The sequence below is a fragment of the Ammospiza caudacuta genome, chromosome 16 (assembly GCF_027887145.1).
Source record: "Ammospiza caudacuta isolate bAmmCau1 chromosome 16, bAmmCau1.pri, whole genome shotgun sequence".
NCBI classification, from domain to species: domain Eukaryota; kingdom Metazoa; phylum Chordata; class Aves; order Passeriformes; family Passerellidae; genus Ammospiza; species Ammospiza caudacuta.
In genome coordinates, this window is record NC_080608.1 from 2,518,849 (window position 1) to 2,534,619 (window position 15,771).

Consider the following 15,771-nt stretch of genomic DNA (forward strand, 5'->3'; position numbering starts at 1 on the left):
GGAAAACATCCATTCATGAAGTTGTATTTGTTGAATGAAATATTCAAGGTCAGGCTGGCTGGGGCTCTGAGCCACCTGCCCTGGTGGAAGATGCCCCTGCTCATGGCAGAGCAGGTGGAACAAGAGGATCTTCAAGGTCCTTTGCAACGCAAACTACTCTCTGATTCTGTGTTTCTGGGATTCTATGACTACATGTATAGCTACAAGGGATGGATGAGATGTACTCTCCCTACTGGATAATTACGTGTTTTGGAGTTTGAAAGATTTCCAGACACATTCTGGAATTCTTTACTTTTTGACAAAAAAAAAAAACAAGGAAACAAACAAACAAACCTAACCCAACCCAAAGCTACCCAACCTAACTCAACCCAACGCTAATAAATTATACAAAGGAACTGAAATGAACTCAGCCAAGAATGGGAAAACACCAGAAGAGTATCAGTCATGGCCTGACATTGCAGATTGGGTCAACTGCAGTATATACACAACTCAGGAAACTGGACTGAAACCAATACACAGGGGCCTCACACAGGAGTCACTCCACAGGCCACAGGCTGTCATTTCCTTGGATGGGAAGAGAAAGAAAAAGCTTGGAGCCACAGCTGGGGGCATTATCCAAATACCAAGACAAACAGAACTGAAAATAATTCATTCATTCATTTTGAACAGTATCACAGTGAACTCCAGCACCAGCCCTGTCTCTGCATACACAGACTTCTTCTCTCTGGCCAAACATAACATTACAGCAAATTTTGTGTACAGACATGATTAGAAGAAAACTTGTGTGCACAGTTTCTCAGAGCCCAACCATCCCAACTAAGGTTATTCTGCTCCTACATATTACCTAAAAAAGTGGGAAATGTTATATATGCCATAAATTTTTAACAGCTCTGTCAAAGACCAATACATCCAAGAATCACCTCAAAGGCAACATCACCATTCTTCAGCACATGGACTCCTCAAAGCATGTGGGACTACCACTCTTGATGCAAAGGAATATGGAACACAAACTAGGCCATTTCAGTCCAAACCACACAATTGAAAAATCATAAGACTCCTCCTGACTCATTTTCAGAAGGCCAGCAATAGCGCTGGGGATCAACAAAACATATGTCATGTCTCCACCAGGGCCTGTTCACAAACCACACAACCAACACTCCCTCCTAACCCTTCACAGCTCCCATGGTTTGCACAGATCTTCAGAATGTAAAGAGACTCCAGCAAGAGCAACGTTGCTCAGACAGTATCTCCTGACTCCTGGTAATATTTCACATCTCAGCCTAACCATGCAACAAGAAGAAGCATTCACTACTGAGACATTTTCAAGAAAGATATCTATGGAACTCTCTCTTTTCACCAATAACATGAAAGAATCATCTACATGATCTCCGCTCTTAAACTTTTGTCGTTGATTCTCTTACACTTTAAGCTTCTCTTCTCTCGGCCTTGCTCCGAGCTGCAGCTAGCAGCTCACAACAAGGCCCTTCACCCATGCCCTTTGTAAACAACTACAAGTTATACGACTTGGTTTCAAAGAGATCTCATCTCCGTCCGTCCCTACCGTGTGACCCCCCGTAACTCCTACACCCCAGACCATTTCTCTTCCCAGCACCAATTGCACACAGCCATCAGTTCATCTCTGTGCTATAGAAGCTACCTTTGCTGCTCACTGGAGCTCTGTCGACAGACTTCAGAGGTCTCAACGGAAAAGCCGAGCAATCTTCCAAGACATGCTGACTCAGTGAATATCTGCTCACAGGGAATTATGCCCACCTTCTATCTCTCACTGCACCTTGATTCTCTCCCTTCCCATGCAGGCAATTCTCTTGCCATGTTAAATACTTTTTAACCAAGGCTCATCCAGCTCCGACATAGCTCTACCTTACAAAACAAGACAAAACCAAAGCAGTTCTGCCATTTCCTCCTCCACATGCAGCCACACACAGCCTTTTCAAAGAATCACAACTTCAAGATGATTCTCCATCCCTCCAACAGACAGAAAAACAGACATCATCAAGGACCACTTGTTGCCTGGTCCAATCCTGTCTTGGCGACAAAAACTAAAGCACCGATGACACAAACACTTTTCCTGCTCCCTTCACTATGTATCACAGCGATAAAGGAGAGCAATAAAGGGTGAGAACAACGTGCACAGAGGTTCCACACAAAGCCATCGGCATTTTGGTCAAAACACATTCTACATCTTAAAGCACACTTGCTGTTGGGAAGACACATAAATAATCTAAAAAGTGTAATTTCCTAATACCATGATCCATCCCTTCAGAAGATCAAATACTACCAGGAACACAGATTCTACACAGCAATGCTGATACAGTGGAAACGGTGCCTGGAACAGGACCAAATGCCCAAATTCCGACCTCACCAACAACGTGTCAGCAGCAGCTTTCCCCCTCCTTCCTTCTTCACATACTGGAAGGCTGAGGACCCACCCCATGTTCACATAGTGACAGCAAAGGGCACCAAATGTCAGAACTACACCAACGGAACCTTTACCATGCTTTTAGTCAAAGTCTCCTGCGAAACACAGAGAACACGGCGAGGAAGGGGCAAGGCACTATCAGGAGAAAGCGTCGCGGAGAAAATTTGGACAGGGGAACTCACGGAGGGAGGGGCGGGGTCCGAGGGGAGGGCGCCGGCCGGGTCCTCGTCCCCGAGCAGCGGCGCGGGCTCGTCGGGCGGCGGCCGGGCCGGGAGGGTGTCGCAGCAGCTGGCGGCCGAGAAGCGCAGGTGGCTCTTGCGCGAGTCGGCCGTGAGCGACACGTCGTGCGCGTAGGACTGCAGGAAGGCGCGCACGCCGTCGATGCCCACGAAGTGCGAGACGGGCACGCCGCGCGAGGCGCCGCTGTCCGGCGGCAGCAGCTGCTGGCGGTGGCAGCGGCGCAGGCGCAGCGCCAGCAGCAGCAGCAGGAAGGCCACGAAGAGGCACGAGACGGCGGCCACGGCCAGCACGAGCCAGCGCGTCAGGCTGGCGGCCGGCTCGCCCGGCGCCGCCGCCTCGTGCGCCGCGCTGCCCAGCTCGGCCAGCAGCTCGGCCACGCTCTCGGCCAGCACCACGCTCAGCGTGGCCGTGGCCGACAGCGCCGGCCGCCCGTGGTCCCGCACCAGCACCACCAGGCTGTGGCGCGCCGCGTCGCGGGCCAGCGGCGAGCGCGCCGTGCGCACCTCGCCGCTGTGCGGCCCCACGCGGAACAGCCCCGGCTCCGTGGCCTTGGCCAGCTCGTAGGACAGCCACGCGTTCTGCCCCGCGTCCGCGTCCACCGCCACCACCTTGGCCACCAGCGCGCCTGCCTCCGACCGCCGCGGCGCCAGCTCCACGCCCGACCACGCCGCCGCCGCGGCCGCCGGCGGGTACAGCACCTGCGGCGCGTTGTCGTTCTCGTCCACGATCTGCAGCCGCACCGACACGTTGCTGCTCAGCGCCGGCGCGCCGCCGTCCTCCGCCCGCACGCACAGCTGCAGCTCGCGCAGCTGCTCGTAGTCCAAGGAGCGCAGCGCGTACAGCGCGCCCGTCTCCGCCTGCACCGACACGTACGACGACAGCGGCGCGCCCCGCACCCGCCCCTCCGCCAGCCGGTAGCGCACGCGCGCGTTCTGCCCCCAGTCCGCGTCCGTGGCGCGCACCGTCAGCACCAGCGCGCCCGCCGCGTTGTTCTCCGCCAGCCGCGCGCTGTAGCGCTCCTCCAAGAACACCGGCGCGTTGTCGTTCACGTCCAGCACCCGCAGCGCCAGCACCGCGCTGCTCTGCAGTGACGGCGACCCGCCGTCGGCCGCCCGCACCATCACGTTGTACTCCGACACCTGCTCCCGGTCCAGCTCTCTCGCTGTCACCACGCGGTAGTAGTCTTCATAGGACTTCTCCAGGCGGAATGGGACGTCCTTATCGAGAGAGCAGCGCACCTCACCATTAGCCCCCGAATCCCCGTCCTTCACGTGAAGCAGGGCTACCACAGTTCCGGACGGGGCATCTTCAGAGATCTCGCTGAGCGTCGATGACACTGTGAGTACGGGCACGTGATCGTTCACATCTGTTACGGTAATCACAACATGCGTTGTGTCAAAAAGGCCTCCCCCGTCATGGGCCTGCACCTCCAACTCATAGGAGTCGCGTTCCTCGAAGTCCAGGCTCCGCAATAGAGTGATTGCTCCTACCTCGGCATCCAGCTGGAAAATCTGTGAGGCTTTTTCTGTGATTTTCTTGAACAAGTACTTCACGTGTCCGTTCAACCCCTCGTCGGCGTCAGTGGCAGTGACAGTGACGAGAACTGAGCCCACGGGCACGTCCTCGGGCACACGCACCGTGTACTCCGCCTGGCTGAACACGGGCGCGTTGTCGTTCGCGTCCAGCACCGTCACGCGGATCCGAGCCGTGCCCGTCCGTGCCGGATCGCCGCCGTCCATCGCCCTCAGCACCAGCTCGTGAAACGCCGCCTCCTCCCGGTCCAGCGCCTTCGCCAGCACCAGCTCGGGACGCTGATCGCCGCCGGGGCCCACCTGCACGGCCAGCGAGAAGTGCTCGTCACCGCTCAGCTCGTAGCTCTGCAGCGAATTCCGGCCAGAGTCAGGATCCTGAGCGTCTGGCAAGGGAAACCGCGACCACGGGGCTGTCATTTCGCTCATTCTTAGCGCTGTCTCAGCCTCTCGAAAGCTCGGCGCGTTGTCATTCATGTCCGTGATTTCCACTTGGATCCCATAAACCTGCATCTCACCCTGCACTATCAGCTCACAGCGCAGCACGCATTGTTGCACACTCTCGCACAGCTGCTCTCTGTCGATCCTCTCCGCCGTCACTAAATGTCCCGTCTTCACATGCAAAGTGAAATACTGCTTACTACCTTTGTCCGAGATATGAATGCCGCGATCTCGGATCTCCGGCAGCTGCAGCCCCAGGTCCTTGGCCACGTCGCCCACGAACGAGCCCTTGGGCATCTCCTCGGGCACCGAGTAGCGCAGCTGCCCCCACGCCGCCTCCCACGCCGCCAGCAGCACGGCCCAGAGCAGAGCTCGCTGCCGCCGGCCCCAGCGCCTCCCCGCCGCGCACATCTCGGCCGCCGCTCCGCCGGCACCGCAGCACCCCCGATCCAATCCAGCTGCCGCTCAGTGCTCTCAGCTCCTGCACCGTGCGCAGCTGCCGGTGCCTCCGTCTGGCTCCAGAATGGACCAGCACCGCGGGGACGATCGGGGACCGCAGGTTCGGGCAGAGGAGAGAGCAACCGAGTGAGCCGATCCGCAGCGGGCGGGGCTGCCGGTAGCGCTCCGAGCTTCCTCTCGCTCCTCTCGGTCAACAGCGGCGCCCGCAGCCTCCTCCCGGCACTGCAGGCACCGAGCGCTGCCCAGCGCTGCCCGCCCTGCCTCGCCCCATACCGGGCACGGTCGCCACCGAGATGTCGCTTTGCGTCCAGCGCCGATCTCCTGCATCCGCATTTCTCCAGCCCATCTCTGCTTTCATCCTCCAGGGTATCACCATCGGGAGGAAGGCAGAGGCATTCGGCGGGCGGGCTTCTTTAACCTCACGGGAAACTCATTACTTACTAATGTCACTATACCAAAATTACAATTCATTTTTCCTATTTAACCCTGTACCTTTTTTAAAATCTTATCCTTTCTCTTCGAAACCATCTTCAAGAACAGGCTGTTAGAGAGAATAGGGGAAGATACCATATCCCGAAGAAACAGAGATATCAGGGTCATTAATACAAGTCTGACGAGATCAATTGCATACGTCTTGAAGTTAGGGAGCCAGTTGTTACAGGATTCAATTATAAGTACAAATAAAGATGAAGCTGAATCTCTCAAAATAAAGTTTCAGGACTTGAAATATTTGACATAATTTCCCAAGAGATGTCTAGTGTTTCCTTAGTTTATACAGGTTTACATTTAATCAAATCATGGTAGCTTTCCTTTTTTGTTCTAAAATCAATGTGTGAATCACTGAAGCTCGTTAGTAAACCAATCATCTAAGTATTTTGTAATGACGTTTATATGATATGTGCTCAAGAAAACAATCATGGAACCGTAGAACAAAAGTACAACACTTGAAACACTGCTGACCACTAATCAATCTGCAAATGGGCTTGATTCAAGTGCCTAAACCCTCCTCTCGCCAATCTCCCTAATATGTGATCCCATCGTATCTCAGATGTTTAACCTAGTAAACAGAACTACAAAAATCCGCTCTTCTCCATATCCCTGACTTCTACTAAAACCCCCAACATTTTTGTGCACAGAGGATAGAAAAATAACAATCTCTGAAACAGAAATCTTTAAACGCTCTCACCAGTGTACGAAATAAAGATCATGAAGAGGAAAACAGAGCGAAATGCCACCCGGACGCATGAATGGAGCAATCTAGCCGCACTACTGCATTCCCCCCAAAACGGGCGAAAATCTCTGCTTTCACTCAGAAAAAAAGAGTGAAAGGAACTTTCTACATTCGTTTCCTTCCTAAATCTAACCGGGACAAAACAAATTTTAACGAACGGGTTCGGGTAAAGCTATACACGAGTTCTAAGTACACATTCTCGGAAAAAATCTGTCAGGAAAGAAGTATTTCCAACACCAGATGTCAGCATTCTCTCTTTTTTTTTTTTTTTTTGCCTCGACTCCGTCATGCAGAATCAGCCAGTCTCCTTCCACGGAATACGAACCTGCTTTCATGTAGCTAACACAATCAAATTTATAGAGCTCGAGTTTTGAAGACAAAACCTCCCCCCTGAGCCTGAACCTGTTACCAAACAAGAACAAAGGGCTTCCTGCTCTGCAGGAAGGGGGGATTGCCCCATCCTTAATTCAGTCCGTCACGGAGACAGGACTGTGCACGTCATAAAAACACGACTCTGGGAAACAAGGAGAAACAGTGAGAAAAGCTGCACCTGGCCTAAAGGAGAGCTACCATCAAAGCCGGTCAGCTCAGGCTGTTACAGAGAAAAAATTAACAACTTCCGCTGCTACGTGGAGATACAGATGGAGAATACCCACTGGCACCGCGCAAAGAACACGCGGGAAACAATGAAGACAATTCGGGAACTTTTAGAAACAGAAGCACATCAGGCTTTACAGACCTGCGGTGCGTCGGGATTGGCGGGCGGCTCTCCCACAACGATGTCACTGTTCATGCTCGGTTTCTCGCACGAATCGCCGCCCAGAAGCTCCTCCGCCGACAGGATAGGCACCGGCGGCGGCGGCGGCCAAGCGGCCTCGGGCACGGCGCGGGCGGGCGGCGGCACGCACAGGTTGTAGGAGTAGGGCAAGGTGCCCTCGCAGAAGTCGGCCGGGAAGGCGGCGCCGGCCAGCGAGAAGCGCTGCGCGCCCAGGCAGCGCAGCACGGCGGGCGGCCCGGCCCGGCGCAGCCGCGCCAGCACGGCCAGCGCCACGCTCAGCACCAAGAGCGCCGAGAGCAGCGCCAGCGCCAGCACCAGGTAGAACTGCAGCTCGGCCGCCGCCGCCGCCGCCTCGGCGCCCGCCGGCCGCTCGCTCAGCTCCGGCAGCGCCTCCTGCAAGCTCTCGGCCAGCACCACGTGCAGCGTGGCCGTGGCCGACAGCGCCGGCTGCCCGTGGTCCTTCACCACGGCCACCAGCCGCTGCTTGGCCGCGTCCCGCTCGCCCACGGCGCGCGCCGTGCGCACCTCGCCGCTGTGCAGCCCCACGCGGAACAGCGCCGGCTCCGACGCCTGCACCAGCTCGTACGACAGCCACGCGTTGCGCCCCGCGTCCGCGTCCACCGCCACCACCTTGGCCACCAGGTAGCCGGCCTCGGCCGAGCGCGGAACCACCTCGAAAGGCGCCGCCGCCGCCCCTCCCGCAGCCTCTCCCGGCCCGGCCGCCGGCGCGGGCCAGAGCACCCTGGGCGCGTTGTCGTTGCGGTCCAGCACGAAGACGCGCACCGTGGCCGTGGAGCTGCGCGCCGGCGAGCCGCCGTCCTGCGCCCGCACGGCCACCGTGAACTCGCGGCACTGCTCGTAGTCCAAGGAGCGCTGCGCGTACAGCGCGCCGCTCCGCGCCTCCACCGACACGAGCGGCGCCGCGCCCGCCGCGCCCGCGCTGCCGCCCGCCAGCCAGTAGCTCACGCGCCCGTTGGCGCCCGCGTCCGCGTCCCGCGCCTGCACGCGCAGCACCAGCGCGCCCGCCGCGTTGTTCTCCGCCACGTACGCGCTGTACGCCGCCTCCTCGAACACCGGCGCGTTGTCGTTCACGTCCGACACCTCCAGCACCAGCTCCCTGCTGCTCCGCAGCGCCGGCCTGCCCCGGTCCCGGGCCACCACCGTCACGCGATGCTCCGACGCCTGCTCGCGGTCCAGCGCGCCCGATGTCACCACCTTGTACGAGCCGCCCGACGACGCCACGATCGACAGCGGCGCCTCTCCCGACAGCTCGCACGACACCTGACCGTTCTCGCCGGAGTCCGGGTCGTTTACATTCAGCAAGGCTACCACGGTACCGACTGGCGAGTCTTCGGGTACTGGGCTTGACAGTGACAGAACAGTGATCTCGGGTGCGTTGTCGTTCTCGTCTATGATGTCTATTTGCACCTTGCAGTGGGATACCAAACCCGCACCATCCCTCGCCTCCAAGCTAAATATGTATTTGATCTTGTCCTCGAAATCGAGGGGACCCGCTGTCCTGACCTCCCCAGTTTCCCTATCGACAGCAAACAATGCACTGATAGCGTCAGGGACGTTGCCAAAGTAGTAGGACACCCGCCCGTTGGTGCCTGCGTCAGCATCCGTCGCATGAACCTGCAGTACCACTGACCCTGCTGGCAAATTTTCTGACAGTCGCGCTTCGTAGAGGCTTTTCCTAAATACGGGTGGGTTATCGTTGGCGTCTGTCACGTTGATAAGAACCTGGACAGTCCCAGACCTCGCGGGATCCCCACCATCTATGGCCATCAACACCAGCTCAAAGGAGCTCTGCTTCTCCCGGTCCAACGCTCTGTCCAGCACCAATTCTGGCTGCTTGCTTCCGTCGGGGCTGTCCTTCATGACCAGAGAAAAAGACGGGTTGCTGGTGAGCTGGTAAGTCAGCAGAGAATTCCTTCCAACGTCAGCGTCACTTGCGGTCTCCAGAGGAAATCGAGCACCTGGAAGTGTCCATTCACCAATCTCCAGTTCCAGAGCAGCCTTCCTGAAGGCCGGGGAATTGTCATTCACGTCATCAATGGACACCTCGATGTGGAAAATGTTCAGCGGGTTGTGCAACAGTACTTCAAAGTTGACGGAGCAGGTCGCCGACTCGCCGCACATCTCCTCCCGGTCCAGCCTCTCGTTCACGTACAGGTTCCCGTTCTCCTCATTCACCGTGAAGTATTTCAGCTGCTTCTTGCCGCCAGACGCCACCTGCAGCTTGCGCGCCGGCAGCTCGTCCGCGCTGAGCCCCAGGTCCCGCGCCAGCGGCCCCACGAGCGAGCCTCTGCCCAGCTCCTCGGCGATGGCGTAGCGGACCCGCTCGGCCGCCGCCCGGCACCACACGCACAGCAACAGCAGCAGCAGCAGCGCGGCCAGCAGCGCTCGCCCGCCGCCCGGCCCAAGCCTCTGCCGCCGCCTCACCGCCATTCTCTGCCCGCTGCGCTCGCCGCGCTCCTGCCTCCTGCCGCTGCTCTGCCTCCCTTCCAGCCGCTCTCGCCGCCCAAAACAGACACCGCTCAAAGCCACCCACACCGCTCGGGCCGCCTCTCACCGCCGCCGCTGCTGCTGTCGGTGCCGCTGCCGCTGCGGCCGGCGCCGGGCGAGCGAGCAGCCTGCGGGGGCAGGACGCTGCGGCGGCGGCGGCTCCAGCGGCGCTCGGCGGCGGCCAACAGCGACACCCGGAGGCGCCGTCGCGACACTGCAGCCGCCGCACGGCCGCGCTCAAGGGCGCCCGGCTTTGGGCGGGGCTCAGCGGCTGCACCGGCCCCGGGGGCTCTCCCCCACCAAAAACACCGAGAGCGGGAGCTCTGGCCCTATGCGACTCCAAAGGAGATTAAATCTGAGAAGGTTTTCGCACTTTTAGATCATCTCCATTTGTCGCAGTGAACAATCAGAAGCTAATATTAATGGCAGAGTAATAAAGTCACCTACTATTATTAAAATGAAGGTACAACTGTTAGAATAAAATGCGACAGTATAGCTGGGGAAGACTTTTAAAAGCTCTTAAACACTCTAGGATATTTCTAATTGTTATATTAATCGGAGAAAATACCTATAAGATAATAGTTGAAGTAGTTTAGAGTAGTCAATATTCACAAACTTATGGAAGGAAAAGTCATTTCTATCTTTTCATGGTTTGGGTGTGAAGGAATCGTTATGGTCATGTAGTCCACACCTCACTGGTCAGGTTTCTCAAAGCCCTGAACCCTTTCAAACATGATACATCAGTATCCTGTCTGGGCAAGGTGTCCCTATGTCTCACCACCCTCATGGAAAAACATGTTACCAGGCTAAACCTACCTCCTCTCAAGTTCAAACACTTGACCGTATCATATCATGATGGGCCCTATTAGAATTGTCTCTTCATATTACTTTTACTCGTTTTCTATGGTTAACATCACAGTATTTTCTTCACAGTAGCTTTTCACCTCAGCGTGAAGGGCTTCTCTCTGTCCATCTATGTGGCAGAGATGTTCAATCCCTTTGAGAATTTCAGGTGTTCTTCTCTGAATTTACTCTGACAGGTCTCCCAAACAGCATAGTTAAGACAGAAAATCACAGAAACAAAAGATTGAAGAGACCTTCAAGTTCATTGAGTCCAACTTTTGCCCTAACATTTTGACTAAACCATGGCACTGAGTGTCACATCCGGTCTTTTTTTAAACACATCCAAGGATGGTGACTCCACGACTTCCACAAGCTGACAACTCCAGGACTTGATCACTCTTGCCATAAAAACTTTTTTGCTTACATCCAGCCCTTGGCACAGCTTAGGACTCTTTCCTCTCGTTCTGTGAGTTGCTCCTATCTTGTCCTGCTGGCCCCACTACTTATTATCGAGACCAGAATGTGCTGGACTTCCTGACCTGCAAGGACTCCCTGCCAGCTCATATGCCATTTGTCACCCACCAGGACCCCAAGTCCTCCTCCACAGGGCAGCTCTCAGTCCCTCAAGTTTGTGCTGAAAGGAGATTGCCCTGACCCAGGTGCATGATTTTGTACTTGACCTTGTTGCACTTAATGAGGCTGACATGAGTTCACTCCTCCAGACTGTCCAAGTCCCTGGGGATGACATCCCATCCTTCTGCTGAATCTGTGGCACCACTGAGCTCGGTGTCAGCTGCAAACCTGTGGAGTACACTCTCAATCCAATCAGCTGTGTCACTGATAAAGATACTGAATATATTGGTCCAAGTACAGGCCCTTGAAGGCCCCACACATTGGGAGTTTCCTGCTGGGCATTGAGATATTGTCTACAACTCTTTGAACTCCACCTGCACTTGGACAATAGGAACACATGGCACCTTCCATGTTAGATCAGAAACCTTGAGGTCACACTCAAACCAGAAAGCAAGGCAAGAGTTTTTTCTTGAGCAGAAGCAAAACAAATCAGATGGTACACACCTAATTTCATTTTATGAAGTCATTGTCAGCTCTCATGTGTTGTTTTTCCATAATGTGGCCAGTTAACTTCCCTACAAATAAAATTCTCTAAATGTAAACACCTGATAACGGACCTTCTTCATATACTATGAGAAGATATGAGAGACTCCTTTTAGCTTTTTCTTCATTTTCTTCACACCAAAATCCCGGTTTAGTTTATTAACATGAGGTTTTGCTGAAAAACAACACTTGCATCTTCTAATGTAAATTCCTTTTCTCCAGAAACAGGGAAAATGCAACATGACCTCCCAGGAAACGAATGCTTGAAAGGAAGTGTAATTACAACTGTGAGGAAACCATGTATCATAATGTTACAGGGACACAGAGGTGGATAGAGGAGGATTCTCACAACAATCCAACAATCACAGGCCATTCTACTCAGGCATCACTGTTCTAGCTACACACATTCTAATACCTCATTGTCATTGCCCTTCAAAACAGGGAAATCAGGATCATAACAAAAATGGCACAGGTCTTGGCACCAAGCATGAAATCAAACCACTCTCATCCAGAAACACATAGGCCCATCCATGTTCCTCATCCCAAGCTAGTCCCTTAATGCTGGGAAGGATGAAAGTTTGACAACAAAGTCTCACAGATATGTATGCTTAGCAGAAAGATTTTTACACGTTGAGCCTGATGAAAGAATAGAGATAGAAGCAAGTTTTGATATAGAAGAAAAAAATTGCTGAGCCAGTCTTACTGGATAACCAAGGAGGCAATGGGTGTGTTAGTTAGAATGGTTTTTTATGACTTAGAGCAAAATATAAACCCACCTCAAACAAGAAGATGTGTTTACCAAGCAGAAAGATAGCACAGGCAAACAAGTCAGCAAAGTTGCAAGTAGAAAAAAGTCTCACCATTTTCCACAGCAAGAAAACTGAAAAACAACTTCTAGCTTAAACTGTAATGTACTAACTTTTAGTGATTACAGAATAGTAACATGAATATGATAATTATAGTAGTTATGATAGTGTATAGATAATACTTAAGGGATAGATTAGTTCTATTGTATGAAGATGCTCAGCAAAGAAAAGTATAGAATGCATTGTGACCAAAACCAAAGGGTCTCCAGGCCTGCCTGCAGCTGGAGCTGACAGCTGTAAGCACAAGATCTGCCACCCATGACCATGGACTGCTGTAACCTCTTAGATGTAATAAACTGCATTTTAAAAAGCTACCTAAAGTCCCCCATCCCTCATTTCAGCTCTTACACCTCACCTTCCTAGCTCTGCATTCACAACTTTAGTTGCACTACAGGCAGTACACTACATTTGCCTGTACATCAGCCACAAGCAAAATAACATGCAATCCAGTGATATTCATGGGAAATATAAATGCATCAAAGTCTTTCTGCTGCCAGCTGAACGCCTTCATGGATGAACATGGATGAGAACAACTCCCACCACCAGATCAGCGGAACAGGTCTCTTTCCTTAGGGACTATGAGTCAAACCAAGGCCTACTTGTGGGACATAAGAAACAAGGAAGGAACAGGGAAGCCACAGAAGTTGAGAATCATGGCTTAACATTTCAGACTATGTCAAGCGTAGCAGGTGCACAAGAAGCATCATCTACCTTGCAAATGTACACAGGAGGATCACACAGGATTTACAACAAAGACCACAGGCATGGCTCTCTAAGCTCTTTGGGAAGCAGGAAAAGTGCACAAAATCATAACTGGGAATAAAACCAGGAGATATTGAATGTTTATACCAGCCTCCTAGCCAGTTCAAACCACACCACAGCAAACTCTTTTACCTGCCCTGTCTCTATGCAGACAGAAAGCTCCAGTGCTCAAACAGGGACCTCTTTGCAAACACAAACCATCAATGTCATGTTTCCCACACAACTTCTCCTCATGGAGAATAAGGATCACAGCACAGATCCACACAAGTGAACTTCTCTCTTCACATTCATTTCAAGAAATGTGAAATGTACAAGCCCCCAAACCAGAATTTCCAATCAAAACTAGCATCCCATGCCTTACAATCTCCACACACAAACAGTTTAAATCCTAACAAAATGTCACTGGGTACTTCATATGAGCAAGAAGCATTAATGACCTCTGAAGGCTGATCAAGGCTGGGGAAAGCTCAGCACACCTAAGACAAGATTTTACATCACAGCCTTACATCTGGAGAATGAGAGTTCCTAGACACAGAATCTCTGAAACGTGTTTGCATTTTCATGGGTATGTCTGCAGACAAATTCATGCAAGTCTGTATCTTTTTGGATACAGGAAAAGGAGGAATTCTCTAAGTCACACCGGCCCTGGCACTAGGATTGCTGAGAAACCTCACTGAGCCAAGTGGAACATGCAATCCCCTCCTTTCCTGCTCTGAGGCCAATCTCTCACTGATCTTCCACTGACTTCTCACCATGAATATTTGACAAGAAAGGGTATTTCTTAGAGTAATGGTTTGCAGAAAGACATCTATGAAAGTGTTTTTCTTTCAATCTGAAAACATGAAAAGCACATACAGGCAGACACTCTACCAAATGTCATCTTCCACACACTCTCAGAGACAAAGGCCCACCTTTAGCTCATTAGATCAAGCAACAACACAAATTAACACACGCACAGTGGAAGGGATCATCCCATACATAGTTCATGACTATGGCCCTCAGAGTACCTACATAGTTCAAGTATTTATTAAGCATTAAGTGAAGTGTTTGATCTTCTCCAATCTTCCATTATGGTATTTGTTACATACTTCAGCTCTTATTTAAGATTGATGACAAGATGCAAACTCATAGGAGAATCTCCCAGGGCTCCCTGTAAAGGTGGAATAAGATGTCACCCAGCTAAACACTTTGGGATGATCAAACTCACATTGCATGATCCTGCAACTGGGAACTGCTCAGGGTAATTGGCAAACCATATTTCTTGTGTCTTTCAACAGATATTCACACACAGCTCCCAGGACTCTTATCTCCAGCCCTTCTTAACTTGCATAGGGTCCTCTGACCCTCAGAAGTTGAAGAACATGTAATAAAAATCCCAGATGCACAGAAAAATCCACCTGTAACATGCACGATGATCAGGCCATGGACACTCACCAGATGGGGAACTGCCACTTGCTGAATATCCATGGTACATCAGTTTCAAACAATTGACCTTACCCTGCCAAGATGGGTCCTATCAGAAGTCTCTCTCCACATTTCTTTTACTCATTTTATATAGTAAACATCACAGTAAGTTCTGTCTCCCTCAACCAGCTTCAATAACTAAATATTTCAGTAGCAGGTACTCAAGCAGGGTATTCAGTTGGTAAAAAGTCAAGAGAACACTCACTCTAGATCTCACACCAAAAACCACAACCTCTGTTCCCAGTGTAATTTCTTTGTACAATGGAAAGGGGAAAATGCACACAACCATTACTGTCTCATTTAAAAAATAAGACAAACTAAACTTGGACATCATCTTTACATATTTCACTTATTTCTAATCACACCAGAGCACATGTTTTAGTTGCTCTATCTTCATGAGACACCATGAGAGAAAAGTGGCACACACAACGTCTCTTGACTGAGAACAAAGATCATAACATGCATGTGTGCAAAGATAGATCTTTGCTCAATGCTACTTTCTATGTAAGAAATTTAAAATGTCCCCAACTGATTAAGCAATATGCACATCTGATAACACCCAATCATCAGAGTAGCAGCTCAGAGACACCATCATCCTACTTCAGCATACTGTGAAACTTGGAATATAGGTTACTCTCAAACCTTGACCTTCCCTGTGTGCTGACACTCAGTAACTGCCACTGACAGGAAATATCACCCTACAAGGAAGCAGACTGATGAACCATTGCTTGACCAGTCAGGTCATGAGCAGTGTGATATCCAAAAATAAGACACCTTCAGACTCATTTTACTTATTAGCACATAACAACAAAGCATGCAGAAAATGAGAGGTCAGAACCAACTCCTCTGGATTATGGCACTTCGAGTAGAGACGTAATCTCAGTCTTTAGCAGGGAATGAATACAGAGTAGCCCCTTCCCAAAGCTCACATTTGGGCAATTGCTATAATTGCATAATTCAGCTATTAGTAACTAACACCACATCAACCTGCAAATACATAGGAAGGACCACCCAGGGCTCCCAATACAGCTGGAATAAAATCTTCCAGTCAAGCCTCTTTGAGAAGACAGAACGTGGCCCTCTGACCTAGGCAA

At 51.9% G+C, this 15,771-nt stretch overlaps 3 protein-coding genes across 4 annotated transcripts in view; all 3 read right to left on the reverse strand.

The window, feature by feature from the left end:
* Positions 1–15,771, reverse strand: part of LOC131565001 (protocadherin gamma-C5-like) — a 229,623-nt gene that overhangs the window by 103,204 nt on the left and 110,648 nt on the right. The gene's annotated exons all lie outside the window — the stretch shown is intronic.
* LOC131564929 (protocadherin gamma-A10-like) lies at positions 2,494–5,085 on the reverse strand. Its single transcript, XM_058815547.1, has 2 exons — positions 2,623–5,085; positions 2,494–2,535 (listed from the first exon to the last, which is right to left on the reverse strand). Exons 1-2 carry the CDS (start codon positions 5,059–5,061, stop codon positions 2,494–2,496), a joined length of 2,481 nt encoding a protein of 826 aa, XP_058671530.1. The 5' UTR covers positions 5,062–5,085.
* On the reverse strand, positions 7,065–14,680 carry LOC131564930 (protocadherin gamma-B5-like). The gene is made up of 3 exons (XM_058815548.1): positions 14,648–14,680; positions 9,694–9,877; positions 7,065–9,634 (listed from the first exon to the last, which is right to left on the reverse strand). Exons 1-3 carry the CDS (start codon positions 14,678–14,680, stop codon positions 7,065–7,067), a joined length of 2,787 nt encoding a protein of 928 aa, XP_058671531.1.